The 17,079-nt window shown below is 46.0% G+C and overlaps 1 protein-coding gene across 1 annotated transcript in view; it reads left to right on the top strand.

The window, feature by feature from the left end:
* Positions 1 to 2,947, top strand: part of ALX4 (ALX homeobox 4) — a 62,951-nt gene extending 60,004 nt beyond the window's left edge. The window contains exon 5 of the mRNA XM_067558117.1: positions 2,624 to 2,947. Coding sequence (XP_067414218.1) covers positions 2,624 to 2,947 — 324 coding nt within the window. The remainder of the gene's footprint in view (positions 1 to 2,623) is intronic.
* The last annotated feature ends 14,132 nt before the right edge of the window (positions 2,948 to 17,079 follow it).

The raw sequence follows: 17,079 nt of genomic DNA, 5'->3' as shown, positions 1-17,079 counted from the left end.
TTCCTTGGGCTCACGTAGAACGCCTTGTGCATTTTGGGTGTCACTGTTTGTTACAGGGTAAATACCTTGCACTCAACCTTGGCAGAGAAGTAAAGGCAAAATGATCTGCTGTCTGATGAACCTAGTCCATAGCATCTACTAGTAGCTAATTCTGAGCCTGGTGTCAGTTCCACTGGGGGAGCCTCTGAAAGCTGGGCACCCTCTAGCACAGTGGTTCTCAACCAGGGGTACACATACCCCTGGGGGTACGCAGAGGTCTTCCAGAAGGTACATCAATTCATCTAGCTATTTGCGTTGTTTTGCAACAGGCTACATAAAAAGCACTAGTGAAGTTAGTGGAAACTAAAATTGCATACAATGATGTGTTTACTATTGCTCGATATACTATGCACTGAAATGTAAGTGCACTCTTTATATTCCAATCAATTCCTTGTATAATTTATATGGTAAATCTGAGAAAGCAAGCAGTGTTTCAGTAACAGTGTGCTGTGACACTATTGTATTTTTATGGCTGCTTTTGTAAGCAAGTAGTTTTTTAAGTGAGGTGAAAGTTGGGGTACGCAAGACAAATCAGACTCCTGAGGGGTCCAGTAATCTGGAAAGGCTGAGCCCGACTAGCAAATGTGCAGCATGTCATTGTTCTTTCCCTTGATTTGCTGCCCCTCCCTGGTTTATGTAGCTATCATCTGAAGTCTACGGAGCCTTCCACTAAACCCATTCACTGGTTAATTGGCCCTTCCCCTGCCATCCCATTTAATTTGAACAAAACCTCTGGAATATCTGAACACAACCTCTACCCCATGAAATTCTGATCATTTCATGCCTCTGTTATGGAAAGGGAAGTTTCTCTCCACAGCAAGGGTAAATTGTCAGTGAATTAATTTGTCAATTAATAAGGAAGTTTCTGTGAAAGTCAGAAGAGGGAAGAGGCCATGGAAGCTCCAGGGAGTGATAAAAGAGGAGTACAGCTATTGAGTTAGCATTATAAGCACGTACCTTGCCTGGCGTGACATGCACACTCGGTAGTTGCCCGGATGACTTGACTGAGCACTTACACCAACCAACCTGCTAGGAATGGACTTGATGCCAATAGAGCAGATTCTTCTGCATTTCACTGCTGATTTGAGCTCTTAAGTAGTGTGTCCATTTTAACCTGAAGGCCCGTCGGTTGAATTTTTCAAGTGCAGGATGGAAGGAGAGTTGACTCAGCTCCCATCTCACTCCTCCTCCCTCCTGCACTCCCAGCACCACAGCATGATCCCCTCCCACCGCCTTGGCCTGCATTTTAGTCATATGAGAACCTGCTGCCTGCAGCCTAAGACCACCTTCTCCCCAACAGTTTCTGCTCCCTCAACAGCCAGACCTTCAGCACAGGACTGCTTCCATGGCAGAAAGTTCCTGTCTTAACCTCTTGGGGGCTTGCTGCTTCCACGCGGGAGGCAGAAGACTGACTGTGGAATCTGGGGCGAGCCTTTCACATAGGTGAAGTCAGGAGGGGAATGTCCCAGAAGCAGGCTGGGTGCTTCAGGATGATCTCCCCATCGGCCCTGACACCTCTTCTTCCCTTCCTGCTCAGCAGCCGTTTCCCAAAGCCAGGAACCCATCTCAATAGTGTAAAGCATCTTGCAATTAATCAGTATCAAAAGTGTTAAACATATTTTCAGTCCCTATTCACTGAGCAAAACAGCACAGCCCAAGTTCATCGCAGGTGTTACACCTTTGCCTTCATCAGTTCTCCGAGGATGAATTTGGGCTTACATGGCACTGATGTCTTCACTGTCAGCTTTACTGCTGAGGCTCATGGCTGGAGGATGATTTATATGAATCCAGATACCTCCAATCTCTCTGGACTACTTTCCTTGATGTAGAATTGGATTTACTCCCCACACACAGCTAAGAACTCTTCCCCTTCTGCTCTTACACCTTTCCCTTGCTCAGTGGTTACTGACACCGGGTTTGTGGCTCAAGCGCCTTTTTTCAACCCTATTACCTGGCCTGGAGGCTGGCAGGATTAACAGTCACAAGAACACACAATCAAACCAGGAAAAGCAGCTGCCTGACCCTTGAAAGCTGCTGCTATTGCGCATTCTCGTAACCCTTTTATGCATGTAGTTCACATATTATCGCAAGCTAACCATTCCAGCGCCCAGCAGGTGCTCAGTGCATGGGGGCTCATGGAAGCAATTTGCTGGATGTACACATATTTTATGTCTAAATGGAGTTTAAGATGCAGGGCTAGGGGGACTGGAACTAGACAAGGCGCATTTTCCCTCTAGGGTTTGATTCAAATCTAGGCTGGGTTGGCACGTTGAAAGCTGTTCTCACACAGTGGCTGTGTGGGTTGATGGTTTTCAGTCCAGTTTCTGGTGGTCAGGTGTCCACGTCACAGCCTGCATTAGCTGGCCCCCTAGCTAATGAGCTCAGCTGGGAGACTGAGGATTGACTGGGCCACAGACCCTGACTGTTCCTCTCCCCTATGGGGGTGGGCCCTGTGGCTCAGGGTTGAGGCCCATGGGTGGGGGGTGAGGTCAGAAGCAAGGACTAGTCCTCCCTGTACTGTACCAGTTCCTCAGTCTCCAGGGCTGCCCAAGAGCTAACACTGAGGTTTCTTTCCCTTCTCCAGATCCAGAACCCATCCTGGATTGGCAACAATGGCGCCGCCTCCCCTGTGCCCGCCTGCGTGGTCCCCTGTGACACGGTGCCATCCTGCATGTCCCCCCATGCCCACCCCCATGCAGCTGGCGGCGTCTCTGAGTTCCTGAGTGTCTCCGGCCCTGGCAGCCACGTGGGACAGACTCACATGGGCAGCCTCTTCGGCACCTCTGGAATCAGCCCGGGCCTCAACGGCTACGAGCTGAACGGCGAGCCTGACCGCAAAACCTCCAGCATCGCAGCCCTGAGGATGAAAGCAAAGGAGCACAGTGCTGCCATCTCCTGGGCAACATGACAGGGCTGCAGCCAATGCCCTCGAGACACTGACAGAGCAAACGGGGACAACCAAAACAAAAAACAAAAAACCCAACCATCCGCTTGGACTCAAGACTGCCATTGCCTCCTTGGGGCTCTGAATGCAGCACTTTTAGCTACCCTAGGTAAAGAGACTACGGATGTTACCGTAAGTGGAGTGTTTCAAACATACACACGGGGAGCACCCAGCTTCCTGTGACCAAGCAAGGGAAGAGGACGTGGCGGCGTCGTTCAGCTCCCAGCTAGACTTGGGTTTTCTTCTAACGTGTGGCGTTTCCCTTTCGCGCTCATTCTTGCGTTTGCCAATGACCAGGGCATTTTCCCCCCCACTCTTTTCCTGACACCGGCTCAGCCTTTCCAACCGACTACAGTTGCACGGCCTTTTCAGTTGATTTTCCCCTCCCTTCCTTCCTCCCCCACCCCTTGCCCCGAGATGTTGAAGTGCTGGGGTTTCTAATCCATTTGTTCTGCCCCATACAATGGGGCAACGGGGGGGGGATGACACCTGGCACCAGCAAGGAGGCTTCGCCTGGGCAGGGCATTACACCATCACCCTTAGCACCAGTCACAGTGATCGGCTCGAGCTGGCAATAGAGCTGAGAGAAGAATCTTGGTTGGACAGAAAGAGAAATTGCCCCCATTGACACCTGCCCCGGTCCTTCTCCGTGTTGTGCAATCTTAGCTGAAGCAAGGATTTGCAGAGGCCCTACGGGAGGATAGGGAACGTGCTGTTATGTCTTTCCCAACAGAGCACCTCCAGGCTAGAGTTTAGTACCACCACTGCTGGAAGGCTTATCCTGTAACTTTATCATCTGCACCCTATTTCACTCACCTCCATGCAGGGTCATTAAGGGAGATGACAGCTTCCCAGGGCCCCTTCCCTGCCTCTTAGGTGCTCAGAGGGGATTAGCACCCAGTAAGCAAAGGCTCCTTCCCCCTCTTCTAGGAAAAAGCTGACACTGACATTATTTGTCTTTTAACAACAGGTCATCAGCCAAAGGGAATGGAAGGCCGTCAAACCTCTTCCTTTGATTTTTTTAAAGCTGTGTTTAGTGGGTCAGCAGCTACTGGCACCTAGAAATGTGTAAGTGCAGCTGCTATGTGGGCCCTGCCCAGCATGGGTCTGTTGGTCGTCATAGCAGAAGCAAGGCTCTACTGAGTCACAGTTCAAGCGTTCGCACACACCTGCCTCGCACATATTGTGGCGGCCCCATACCCACATGCAGCCGCTGTCCTGGAATCCGTATGTACAGAATGAGCCATTGCCATTCCACCAGCAAGCCCCTACTGCCCAGCACACAGCAGGGGGCAGTGGCCTCCAGTGGGTATCCACTGAAATGCTAGTCAGCAGGGCAAAGCATGTCTGGTTGCTCTGTGTCCTTGGAGTCTATGGCACTTCTTGATTGCTCTCTGTAGTTCCTATGTATTTTCTGTTAGCCGGGGCAGCAAGGTTAAACTGTAAACCCTTGGGCGAGCATTCCCCTGCAAGGCCAAGTCCTCCCCAACCTTTCTGTGCTGCCAGGAATAGGCTCAGAGGCGCCCATTACACCGGTGCTTAAATCCATACCTGCTTGAAGCAGCACTAGAACCAGCACGGGGTCATTCTGGCAGCGCACGTAACACCCACTCACTACATGTGCACAGGCTTCAAGCGATGTTAAACAGCTCTGGCTCGGGGCGGCTGGCTTTCACACTTTGGCTCAGAAGAAAGAGAAGCCGCATCATAGCTTTGTCTCTCTCTCTCTGTCACGAGCTCTGTTGGACCTGGCTAGCCCACGTGAAGTGGAGGCTCATTTCAGCCCGTGTGTAAGTCCAGTGACAGCAGTGAACTTGGCCCAGCATGTTAGGGCCAATAGACTGGGCAATCGAGAGTGGTATTGCAGCTGTGCCAGTGCCCCACGGTTAGCAGGACGAGGTGGATGAGGTAATATCCTCCATTGGACCAACTTCTGTTGGGGAAAGAGAGACAATCTCTCCACCAGAAGTTGGTCCAATGCAGGATATTGCCTCACCTACCTTGTTTCTGGGTGACAGGAAATCAGTTCATTTGGGAGTATTGAGGGTTCTTCTCAGCGTCTTGTTTCAAAATGCTTTGGCATGTCTCCAAAGAAGCTACTTCCAAAATTCAGGTGTCTAGCTCTGTGTATATATCTTATTATTTATGTACTGCCTAGCACACTGCTGTGCCCTATATAAATAATACAGAGCTAACATTCATATCTATTTATTAGAATAAGTGAAACTAATACTTCTGTCGCTTTTTTCCTCAAAAGTCTTTGGGATCAGTAGAATTCAAAGTGAATCCTTTCCCCCCCACTCAGCGAGGGAGATGTCATTCACATATCCAGAAGACCATGTGTAATAATGGTCTTTGTCAGGCAAGGGTAAACCCAGGAGTTGTTCCTCAGGGTGCAGATTAGCTTAATGATTAGTCACATGGTCCCTGTGTGGGAAACGATTTGGGTTTTTAATTTGCTGAAACAACGGTGCCTGCCACCTCAGACAGTGTCATAGGAGGTGGAGAGGGACTTTACGCCCTTCTTGAAAATTCCTCCAGTTTTTGTGTATGTTTTAAAGAGATACTGTCAAGGTTAACCCCCGCCCCCCCCCACACACACACACACATTTTAACCCCCTCTTCTGCAAAAAACAAACAAAAACAAAACACAGAGAATAACCCCCAACCTTCCTTGTGTCAGTCAAATCTTCTCCCCAGAATTAAAATTGAAAGGGTTTTAACATCTCACGCCCAGAGCATGGAATAGAACCCAGGTAGGTGGCTCCATGTGCCATTGCAGAATCCCAGGTCCACGTGCCTGGCCCCAATTGCAAGACTGGGGCCCACACTGGTGTGTCCCAACCTTTGCGGTTCATTCTGTTTTTGCCCCTCACTCTGTGTCAATGATGTTGCTAGTCTAGTCAGTGTCCCCCTCTGGGTCTCCGACCCTAGTGCAAAGCTGCTGTGTTGGATGCCCAGTGTGGGAGGAGCAGAGAGCCGTTTTCATTTCCTCAGCCCATTTCTACGTGGTTTTGTAAAAAATTAAAAATAAGGTTATTTAAACAGAATCCTAACTGCCACGCCCCCAATCTGATCCTGGGGCAGCTCCAGCGCTCACCCCAAACCACTGCAGTAAGACTGAGCAGCCGTTTGTGACTGGAAAAGTACTTCTGCCACCATCTGCCCTGTAGAGAAGAGGAGAGACAGGACTCAGCTGTGATGACTCTAAAGAGGCTCCCTTTCTGAGTCTGCTGGTCGTGGTTCACTCTGGTTCCATAGCTCCCAGCCTGTCACCACCATGGTCACTAAATCCAGGCCTGAACTCCAGTTGTGGGAGGGATGGCCCCAATGTCCAGAGCAGTGCTCGCCTACACGCCCCTAATCTCACACAGTTTGCCAAACAGCTGCTAGATTTTTTTTTCTATCCTGTAAATTTCAATCGGAATTTCATGTTTGGCATCAGGGGAAATGGGGGTGAAGGGGGCCCTGTACAGTTCTTCCCCTCCCCAATCAGATCTACGCATCCTTCCCCTCAACTCCACCACTGAAATGGACTTAAATGAAAAACTTCCTTCATCTGTCACTGAAAGAGGGGTGCTGCTGGTCCTGTTGTGAGTAGGGGTGATTACCAGGTAGTGGCTGCATCAGCAGATGACAATGCTAAAGGCTGCACAGCGCAACAAACATGCTCCCTCACTTAGACGTTGGGCACAAGGTGCCTCTCCTAGGGGAACTACAAACAGCCCCAGCTGGAGTCAGCTCCTGTGCAGGACACACACAGAATGGGGCCAAAGCGTTGCTCTTAGCTACATTTCTAGTGCAAGAAAAGAATGCGGGGGCTGGTAAGAAATATTAAAAGCAGTTATCTCCACATTTATAGCTGAGGTGGTGTTAGAAGAGCACAGGGTAGGACTGGGCCCAAACCTCTAGGGTGCTGAGCACCCTCCACTCTGCTTATCACCACTGTGAGTTTAATGGGTTAAATCTTGTCTCCACTGCGGTCACTGGGTGTTTTTCCCTTAGACTTTAATGAAGCCAGAATTTCACCTGAAGCCTTTACCAATTCATAGCCTTATATTCTTTGCTTTATTAAGGCGAAAGAGAGAGAATTATTGCCATACAGCAGAGATGACACAACACTAGCAGAGCGGTACGGACCCAAATTTCACTTACCCTAAAATCTTTGTGCAAAATATCCTTTAGCCTACAGTCATTACATTTATGTTGAAAACAACCAATCGTTTCCAGCTCTGAGCCCTCAGATGGCTAAATACACTGAATGGGTGATATGGCATTACAAATGAAGCGTTACAGCAGCGATGGAAGGAGGGAGTGTTTCAAGCAATAGCTGCCACTGTTTCTGTCTCTCTTACTCCTTTGCTCACTTGCTTCTCTCAATGGGAGCTGCCCTCTGACTGTCCCTTTGCCACAGGACCCACATTTGGTGCCCCCAAAGTAAGGCTGAAAGAATGCATATTGCCATTTGAAAGCATCAGAAATCACTTTCTCAGCTAGTCAAGCAGATGTAGCTGATCTCCTTTTAAATAATTTTTGGGTTAATTTAAGAATTTTTTAACCAACTATTACATTAACTAGGAAAAATATTTTAAAATATAGCGCTTACTTTAGCCCAGCTGCAGATCACTCTGATTTCCTAATGATCACACTGGCACTGCTGATTCTTTCACTCCTACTCTGCACTAAGGTGCCAGAATGGTACCTTTAGTTTTGGTTCATGTTTATTCTCGTTATGACCCTCTCAATACTTGTTTTACCTAGGGTTTTGCTCCTCTCTGTAATTTGACATTGTGATCATTTTGCTGTGGCCCCGTCTTTAAAAAGGAAACTACACATGCCGTCTTTCACATGCAACAAAGCACCAGCCCACAGTACTGGGAGCAGAGACTTTTTGCTCTGTGTCTGTACAGGTCCTAGCATAACAGGGTCCAGGCCCATGACTGGAATTTGTACATGCGATGGTAATATAACTAATAACAACAACAACGGGTGAGGGAATTTTCAAAATGGCTCAACACCTGCAACAGCTGCGTATAATGAGCACTAGAAGAATCTTCCCCCTTCACGACTAGGACCAATGCCCGCAATGTTTCCTGTGCCCTCAGCCGGCACATAGAGGCAGTCGATTTTGAACAGCAGTGGCCTTTGCCATGGGGCTAGTCCACCAAGAGGGAAGTAAATAGCAGCAGCCAATTTGCTTCACCACCATTAGATACACAAGAGGGGGAGGACATTGGGGTTTGAAAAATGGGAGTGGATAAAATGAGAGTGACGGACAGCTTGGTTTTCTAAGCTGGTTTTATAAGCAATTGAATGTAGATAGCTATTCATGTACCTGGCAGCCTGGCTTTGTTGGCTTCTGTAACAACTTGCAAACATTTACTCATTACCTTTCAGAGTCTCTTTGTCTTCAATCCTCGATCCCCATCCCCCCCACAGCTTGGCTCACACTATGAGCCAGTCTCGAGGGAGAGCGTCACATGATAACCACTCCTCCGTACAATAATCCCACGCTAGAGGGCAGGAGGGAATGAAGATGCATTTGCTCCAGCTCCATTGCATGGAATTTGCAGAGCTCTGGAACAGTATGAAATTCCTCGTATTCTGCCACTGCAGAACAAGCTTCTCAAGAGACCATTGGGATGTGTGCACCGGTAGGAGTTGAGGCAAGAAGACTGGCTTCCCTCCACCCAGAGGGTTCCAGAATGCCTCTTGGCCAAGCATCTTGTACGTCCTTAAAGCAGCTGCTAAGTTTGTGTTGTTTCCTTTAAAATGTGCTATGAGTTCAGAGCCTCATCTCTCAGACACTCATATTGCTAAACTCCCTGGAATGGAGGGCTGAGACGTTAAGTCAAAGGAGCCTTTGCTTGATCTGTTGTCTAGAACTGGAGTCCGTAACAAGAGGGTGGCCCAGCAGATCGTGTCTAGATAATAAAACATAAGAGAGGAAAAACGCGTGTACCCATGTGTCGATATGTCCATATGTTCCAAGGCATGTGGGAAGTGTGCACTGTATGCAGAGTGTGTATGTACAATATGTAGAGTGTGAATGCACAGCACGTATGTATGTGCAGTGTGTGTTGTGTGTACACACCATGTTATCTGTATGTCTTCAGTGTGTATCTGGCTCGTGTGCGTTGCATGGATGGGTACATACAGTATGCGCTGTGTGCAGATTGTGTCTGTTTATATGGGTTGGAGGGTTTTCCAGGCGTTCCTTTTTGACAGAGTACACCCAGACATCACAGCAGTATGTTGTAAAACACTCTAAAAACAAACAAAGCCAAAAAGGTAGTTTCCTGGAAAGGGTTTCAAAAATAATCAAACGGATGCGGAGAACTGTTGTTTATTTTGCTGCTTTGACTGACATAGCGGAAAGCAAACAGATTGAATCAAGGATTAAACCCAAATGGGAACTGGGGCAGAATCAGCCTGAAACTCATTCAGCCAGTTTCAGCTTTACTAATGGTACTGCAGGGAGGCAAAAGATTGACCTTGTACCCTAGTAACTATTTGCTGATAACATGATTACTCACCCAATCCCACATAGCTAGATAAATAGATAGCGCTAGGACTGTTATACTACTGATTTTGAAGGACAGTTTTCAATGTATAATAATATATCAGTTTAGGTGTGCAGTGTTTGACAGAAAGAAAGAAAGAAAGAAAGAAAGAAAGAAAAAGAAAACCTCAGTCAATATTATTGTTCTTGTTGTAAAATATTGTAACCTTGTATAAACGCAACTTTTTTCTTTTGCTTAACAGCCTGGGGTAGAATATATTAAAAAAGAATAAAATTTTTTTAAAAGTTCAGGAAAAAATTAATAAAAATCATGAAAAGATATTGCAATGTGAGGTTTGTGCCATACAATTTTACTGCCTATACAGACATGTATTACAAGCTCATTACAGTGTAATATTAAAAAAAAAAAGAACAAACAGCTTTGCATCTTGGTTCTTTTTGCATTGTTTTGGAAGTAAATTATTGTCCTTACAGCTTTTTTTTTTTTTTTGGTGGGATGGGAGGGATTAGAATGTCTAGGTGCCGATTTTTTTTTTTAAAAGAGTCAAAATGAACTGAAATATACACAGCACTGTCTGAAGAGACCCAAATTATATTGTTGTTTTTGTTTGCAATAAACTCCTTCTCTTCTCTCCTCCCAACTGGAATCTGTCTATTTTGTTCCTAACTCATGACAGACGAAATGTGATCAGAGAGGGCCTCCAAAATCTCATGTTAATTGAAGTTGGCAAAAAATACTAACAGTGCCCTTTTGAACTGCTGACACAGTGCAGAATGGATTAGCCAGGGCTAGATTAACAACAGGTGGCAACTCACAGGACTGCTGCCTCTGCCCCATACAAAGGGATTGTTAACAACCAAAACCCAGCCATGGCAATATCCCACAGGGAAACTTAAAGGTTGTGAGTGCTTTTCATACATACAAGAGTGCACTTTAAAGTGGCTGCCAGTAGGTAAACTGGCAATAAGCAGATGGTACTAGTCCCACTATGTAGTATCAGGAACTATTTCTTCTGGAAGCCTTCAAAGATATAAATAATACCTGGCACATCTCCAGCTCCTTTCAATTTACGATCTCAACACACGTCCCAAATAGTAATGAATGAAGCTGGCAGTTAATACACCCCATTTTATAGATGGGGAAACAGAGGCATGGAAAAGCTAAGTGACTTGCCCAAGGTCCCACATATCAGCAGCAGAATTGGGAATAAAATCCAGGAATAAGGCTCCCCTGTCCTATGCTAACCAGTAGACCACACTGTCTCTCAAAAAACAGGAGTCACTATATCTGAGCTCTTATAGTCAATGACCTATTGAAATCCAAAGGGCAAACATGAGTGCCATCAGTATTGGGAATTAGCCTCTGAAAATGCCACTTTGTCTCATGTATTCAAAACTCACCTGCCACAGCCCCTTCCCCTATGTCACATGGAGATAAGATTCTAGTGGGAACCTTACCAGAATCTCCTGCTCTATCAGCCGCTGCCAAGTTTCAAAGATGAGCTTGGTGATCAGACAAGGCTCAGTCTCTCCCTTAGCAATGAGCTTAAATCAGCCTTAGCTCTTCCCACACCAGAGGCGCTCTTGGTATCATCTTGAGTGGAGTCCCAGTTTGCACCTTCTCAAGGGCAGCACTAGGCCAAGACTAGAGAACATGGCTCACATCTTGTCTGCTGTTGGTCCCATTGCTCTACTTTCACCACTGCTTCATCTCAAAGTGAAGGAAAGTGCTCTATGGGACAATCTTCTGTTGCTTCTCTGTGGGGAATCAGCTCCAGCTGAGGCCCTTTTTTACTTTCAGAACCATCCTGCAAACTCATCAAGGTTTGCATCACCAGCCAGTTACAGGGCTAAGCCCAAACCCCTGCATCTGCCTATCTCCAAACTCCGAGAACAATTGGATCCGGATCTGAACTTTCCCATTTGGACCCGTGCAGAGCTGAGAAGCACTTGCGTTGTTGTGCTGCTGCGAAACTGTACAGAGCCTTGTGACTGCGCAGGTGTCTCTTGTTTTGCCGTCAGTGGGCTGCCAAGTGTCACATTAGCTCAGACATAGAATAACTGGTTTCCCTCTCACAAGGCACTGTGTAACGATAAGATTCTGCATAACACTTATCTATTCCTCCCCCTGTATTGAATCGCTTGTAGGAGAAAAATTCCTCCAGCCCCCAAGCACTAGGTGTCGGATTCTCCGCATGCCAACAAAGCCTTGTTTGCTGGCGACTTAAACCCAGTTTCAGTATTCCCTGTTTTTAGAGGTTTACACAACCAGCATAAAAATGTGCTCTTCATCTGAAAGTTGACATGGAAGGATGGGACCTTTGATGAGCAGGACAAATAGGGCTAATGATACCACTTTTTAAATTAAACATACCTATAGTAATGGAGCTTACAGGTAGCAATAATTAGTCTAGGCTTTCACATATTCAGGGTATTGTACAAACAAACTTAACCGCACTACGTCCATGAGGACTAGAAAGGTTTGGTGTTTTGTTTTTTTTTTTTTACAGCTGGGGAAACTAAGATACTGAGATGTGCAGGGGCCTGCTCAGCACCTCTCTGAGGCAGTGGTGGAGCCAGGATTAGACCATAGTACCTCCCCAAGATCATCCTTTGTGGCAGAGGATATTTTCCAGCTGAAATTTACAGAAGAATTTAGGGAGGCAGAATGTAATTTGCCACATGGGAATTTGGCCAGGACACCGGGGTAACATCCCGTCTCTTTTGGCAAGCACAACCTCTCTCGGTGTTAGTATTCTAGACATCCAAATGAAAAGCAAATTTTTCTGTAAACTTTACTAGTCTAAACAGCTTTGGGTTTTTTCCTCTTCCTTTTTTAAAAGCAGGTGACTACTCTTTAATAATATGGACCAATCACAACCTGCACATTTGAGAAAAAGGCAAAATGCATGAAAGCTGCATCTGTTTATGGCCATATGGAGCCCATGTGTTAAGGTGTTGCATTTAATCTGAGACAAATATGAGTTTATTACTTGTAAAAGATCTTCCACTTCCCCATTTTAACTGCATAAATGTTTAGACTATTTGTAACAATGACGCGACAAAGACAGATGCTCGCACCTAGTAGTTTTCTCCTTTTGCTGCTTTCTTCCCGGATTTCACTTTTTAAACCTTTTACATGTCAATCTTTTTTCCTAACCACTGTATAAAGTGTACACTCGGGTACAGGGTAAAGGGTACACTCGGCAAGGTTAAAATTATAGGGCCACGTCTTCAATTGGTGTGAATCAGCACTGACTTCAGTGGCGATATAATTGAGAATCTGGTCCATAATTCCAATATACAGTTACAAACCAACTCTCAATAGTTTAACAAATTACCTAGAAAATAGGGTAAACCAGGTGTGAAATGTAATTATATTCATGAGTAAAACAGCTCCCAGCTATATAAAAGGTGGGTCAAAAATAAACACACACATGAGGGAACAAAGGGGCCTTTGATCTGAGCCGTTCAGGTTCATTGCCAAGTGGCTACAGGTGTGCACCACATGCGCAGGTAGGAGTGAGATACTAAGTGATGACAGTTGTGCGAGTGTCCATCATGCCTGGGTCACCAGGGGCACCTGCGAGCTAGTTCCATACTTTGGTGTTTTGTTTCATTGGTCATATTGAAGCCAGTGACTGAGGGACTGAACCTCAACAAAAATAAAGTGCAAGGGGGGGTGTGACAGGAAGCAGATTTTTACTAACCAGTCACATGCTCCTGGAAACCATGGCTTCTCATGGAAGTGCTTACACCCCCCTGCTCCTTGTGTCTCCATTAGAATCAACAGAAAATGCCAATTCTCTCCTCAGTACAACCCTCATGAAGTAACACTTCAGTCAAAAAAATCCAACAAGAAGTGAACTAACCATTAAGCCAAAAAATATTTTTGCTCCCCAAGACAAGTCTATGAACAATCACCACCTGATCATGTTTACGGAAGCCTGGCTTTCCCTTCTCCATCCTCCTGTTCTCTCCTTCACTTGTCTCTCATCCAAGTTTTGTCCAGGCCCTCATCCTACCATTAAATCCACTTGGGTGGACTTCTCCCTTTTTTAAAAAAAGATAACTTACTTACATGTGTTTTTAACAACATAGGTTTAAAAAGGGAAGAATTCTAAAAAGTGACAGCTTGGCTTACTTTTTGCACTACGCTCCCCTCGTGCAATTAAAATCATCGACTCAAGTTCACATTTGTGCTCAGTGCTACACAGAATGGTGCACCATTTTGGATGTCACAAACGTGCAAGAGAAATGTATTCCTGCAAATTAAACTATTTCTGTAATTAAACAAACAAACAAAAACCACTATGGAAACATTCCCAGTGATGTTTGGCTTTGGAAAAGCTTGTTTTTAAACCAAACCTACATTTGGGCTTTGAACTGACCTTTGTCCATTTAAAAGAGGAACTATAATCATTAGCCCAGAGGAGAAGGGGTGCAAAAGGTGTGGGCAGGACATTAATCACTGTGCAGTATTCCAGCTAATGCACCAATCCAGCAAATTATAAAGTGGATTAGAAGCCTTCAATTCAAGGAACATCATTATGATGTCCTTCTGAACCAGTTTGTAACAGAGTACCTGCCCATGAGTGGCAGTCTCCATAAGAGCACTGATTCATTTGTTTATGGGTGAACTCATTTCAGAGCCATGTGTGCCAGGTTATCATTTTAAATGCATACATAGGCACATGAGGAAGAGAGAGAATGAACTGGGGAACTATATGGCTCAGAAGACTGGGAATGAGGTATTGAACCTTTCACCTTTATGCCTTGTATCAGTGGTTCCCAACCTTTTTGAGTGAAAGACACACTAGGTAAAACACATGCCTCCCTCCAGCCCCCCTCACGAGCCATAAACTCATATAACCCCTATAAACACATACAATGGTAATAACAACAACACTACATTACATAAATAATAAATGACTCTTACTTGAGTAAGAAGCTAAGCCTTCACTGGCGCAGCTGCCATCACACACCACATGTGGCCCCACCTCTTCCCATCCCTCATGGACTGGGGGTAATGGAGGCAATGGGTGCTGGCGGGCTGCCTGGGGCTGCTCCAGGCCCCCATTGGCGTGGGGATGCTCCTCCATTCAGGCCGGGATGGATCTTGAGGCTGCTGCACCCAGCCAGCGCAGGGCTCAGTGGGCTAAGTGACCTCAATATTACTCGCAGACCCCCCCGGGGGCTGTGCACCCCCGGGTTGGGAACCGTTGCCTTGTATCACACAGCGATTGAAAACTATTACCATCCCATCGCTGTTCATTGTTTTATGTGAAATGAGTTGCTGGAGTCTCAGGCCAGCTCTTAGTGGACAAATGGCCTCCTCAGAAAAAACACAACTGGCCCCCAGTGTCACCAGTCTCAGCAAAGCGTCTAAAAAGTGGATGGGCCACAGGGACTGAGCTGCCTTAAAGTGTTAGGGGACAATGAAAAAGGAAACCTGCATCTCTCTTGCCCATACTGTACCTATTGTGTGGACAAAGAACTTTAATCTCCACTGCTGCCCCTGTGGGAAAAACTTTTAGCAGCACTAAATTTGCTTTCAAATAAAGGAAGTGAAGCAGATTTTAGTTCTGCATCTCTGTGGACAAGCAGTAAGCAACTCCCGAACAGAAGAGTGGGAATGGTCTGAATACCTGAAGCAGCCCAGAGTTTACTGTCAACTAATGTAAAAAAAACCCCCAAACAAATCCCAAAACAACCAGGTGGCAGGGAAAGCACATGGCCCTGCTCACTTATAGAAGTTTAGTAATCCCATGTCTCCATCTAGGATAGAAATGATGGCAGAGCTGTCACTCCAGTCTGGAAAGGAAGGAGTTAACAAAGCATTCTGTCTCCAAGTAAACAGACAATCAAGATATTCTGGGATAAGGTCAAGAGCATCTGTAGAATGGCCCAGCAAGCAGGGGGATTTCTGCTGGGAACACCCATCAGGTCTGGGCTGTGTTTCCTCAAGTGGATCATGCACTGGCCACCACCATCACACCATTTCCGCTAATTGCCTCAATAGTTGCTGTCACCCCTTAATGAATGACGCAACATGCTATGGAAGCAGCTACGAGATCCTGGCAGACAGTGAAACCCTGAAGATCAAGAGACGCAGGACGACTTACCAGCAGTTTACATCAAACTGCAATTACACAGAGCACACTGGGAACGATCCTAAACAGCTTCAAACCAGGGCAGGCCAAGTCATGCTCACACTCATAATAAAGATGGACAGTCCTGTGGCTTTCCAGTGCTCCAGGAAAATGACACTTAAGATGAAGGATGATCATGTTCTAAAACATAGGACTGGGATGCCTGGGTTCTATTCCTAGCTTTGCCTACAAAGACTCAGAGACCTTAGGTAACTCACCTCTCCTCTGTGCCTCAGTTTCAGCGCCTGTAACAGGAAACTATACTGACACCTCCCAGTGGGGTGAAGTAAGCAACTCACAGAGCGGGGGAATGGTCTGAATATCTGAAGCATCTTCACTTTCGTTTGCGAGGTACTCACATGCATAGTGTGTCTGTCTGTCTATTACATAGCGTGATGTGAGGCTAAAAGCCCCACCAATATCAAATGTGAATCTATATTGTCCTAGCTAACCTTGCTCTGAAAGAGACAGATTGCAATGAAAGGACAGAGAGGGAGGTGGAACGCAGTCTAGAAATCTGCCTCCTCCTTACCTACATTGGTTTGCAAATTGGTTTCTGGGAGCTGGATTTATTTTAGTGGCTTAAATGCTCATGTGAAGGAAGCTGCAGCTGCTTAGATCAAGACCATGCAGCTTCCAGCAGAAAGATGCAATTATTGCTGGACTTGGGGAAGGATTTTTTGTTGGGTTTTTTTGCCACACAACTTTTGTGGACTTCGTAGTCTGTCAGTACAATATGAACTCCTGCGTGGTGTTTGCTCTGCTATTCGCAGCTCCTTAGGAATCGAGTGCAGCAAACAGTGAAGCCAGCTTAGCTTTTCCCAGTCTCTGCCTCACATCATCTGCTATAGGCACTGGACAGAGTGGTTTTTTGTTCCTTCCCCCACTTTTACTGCAAGGAAGAGGCTACATGACAGCAGGAAAACAAAACATCCGTCCTGCAGAAGTGGAAGCTACTGTTTGGTTTTGGAAAAAATGAGCCCTGCAGCTGTTCTGGTAAATTGAAAGTACATGAGTCTTTAAAACTAATTCCGAGAAAACTGGAATACTTACATTTGTCCTGCCTCAATTCCAGTTCAGGTTATTACAATCTGCCTCCCTGAATCAGCCCATCAGTTTTCATTTCTTATCCTACACTACTTAGTTTTGCTGTTGTAACAGCTGTCATTCTTCACCGCAGAGGTGCTATATTTCAGTGGCGGATGAGTAGATTTCTGGGCATTGTCAGTAAACCACTTTGAGATGCTTCATAGCGAAGGGCACTCTATCCACACAAGCATCCATGGAGTGGCCTCATTTAACAGAATAATCTGTCATCATAAAGCTCAGGAAATAAGATCTTTCGATCATTTTAAAACCCAGATGCCTAAAACTAGCCTCCTAAATCCATACTTAGGCACCTTAATACAAGTGGTCTGTTT

This window comes from Emydura macquarii, unplaced genomic scaffold, assembly GCF_026122565.2.
Source record: "Emydura macquarii macquarii isolate MOO-44397 ecotype Brisbane River unplaced genomic scaffold, CSIRO-AGI_Emac_v2 contig_1876, whole genome shotgun sequence".
Taxonomy (NCBI): domain Eukaryota; kingdom Metazoa; phylum Chordata; order Testudines; family Chelidae; genus Emydura; species Emydura macquarii.
This window is presented reverse-complemented; position numbering and strand designations above follow the sequence as displayed.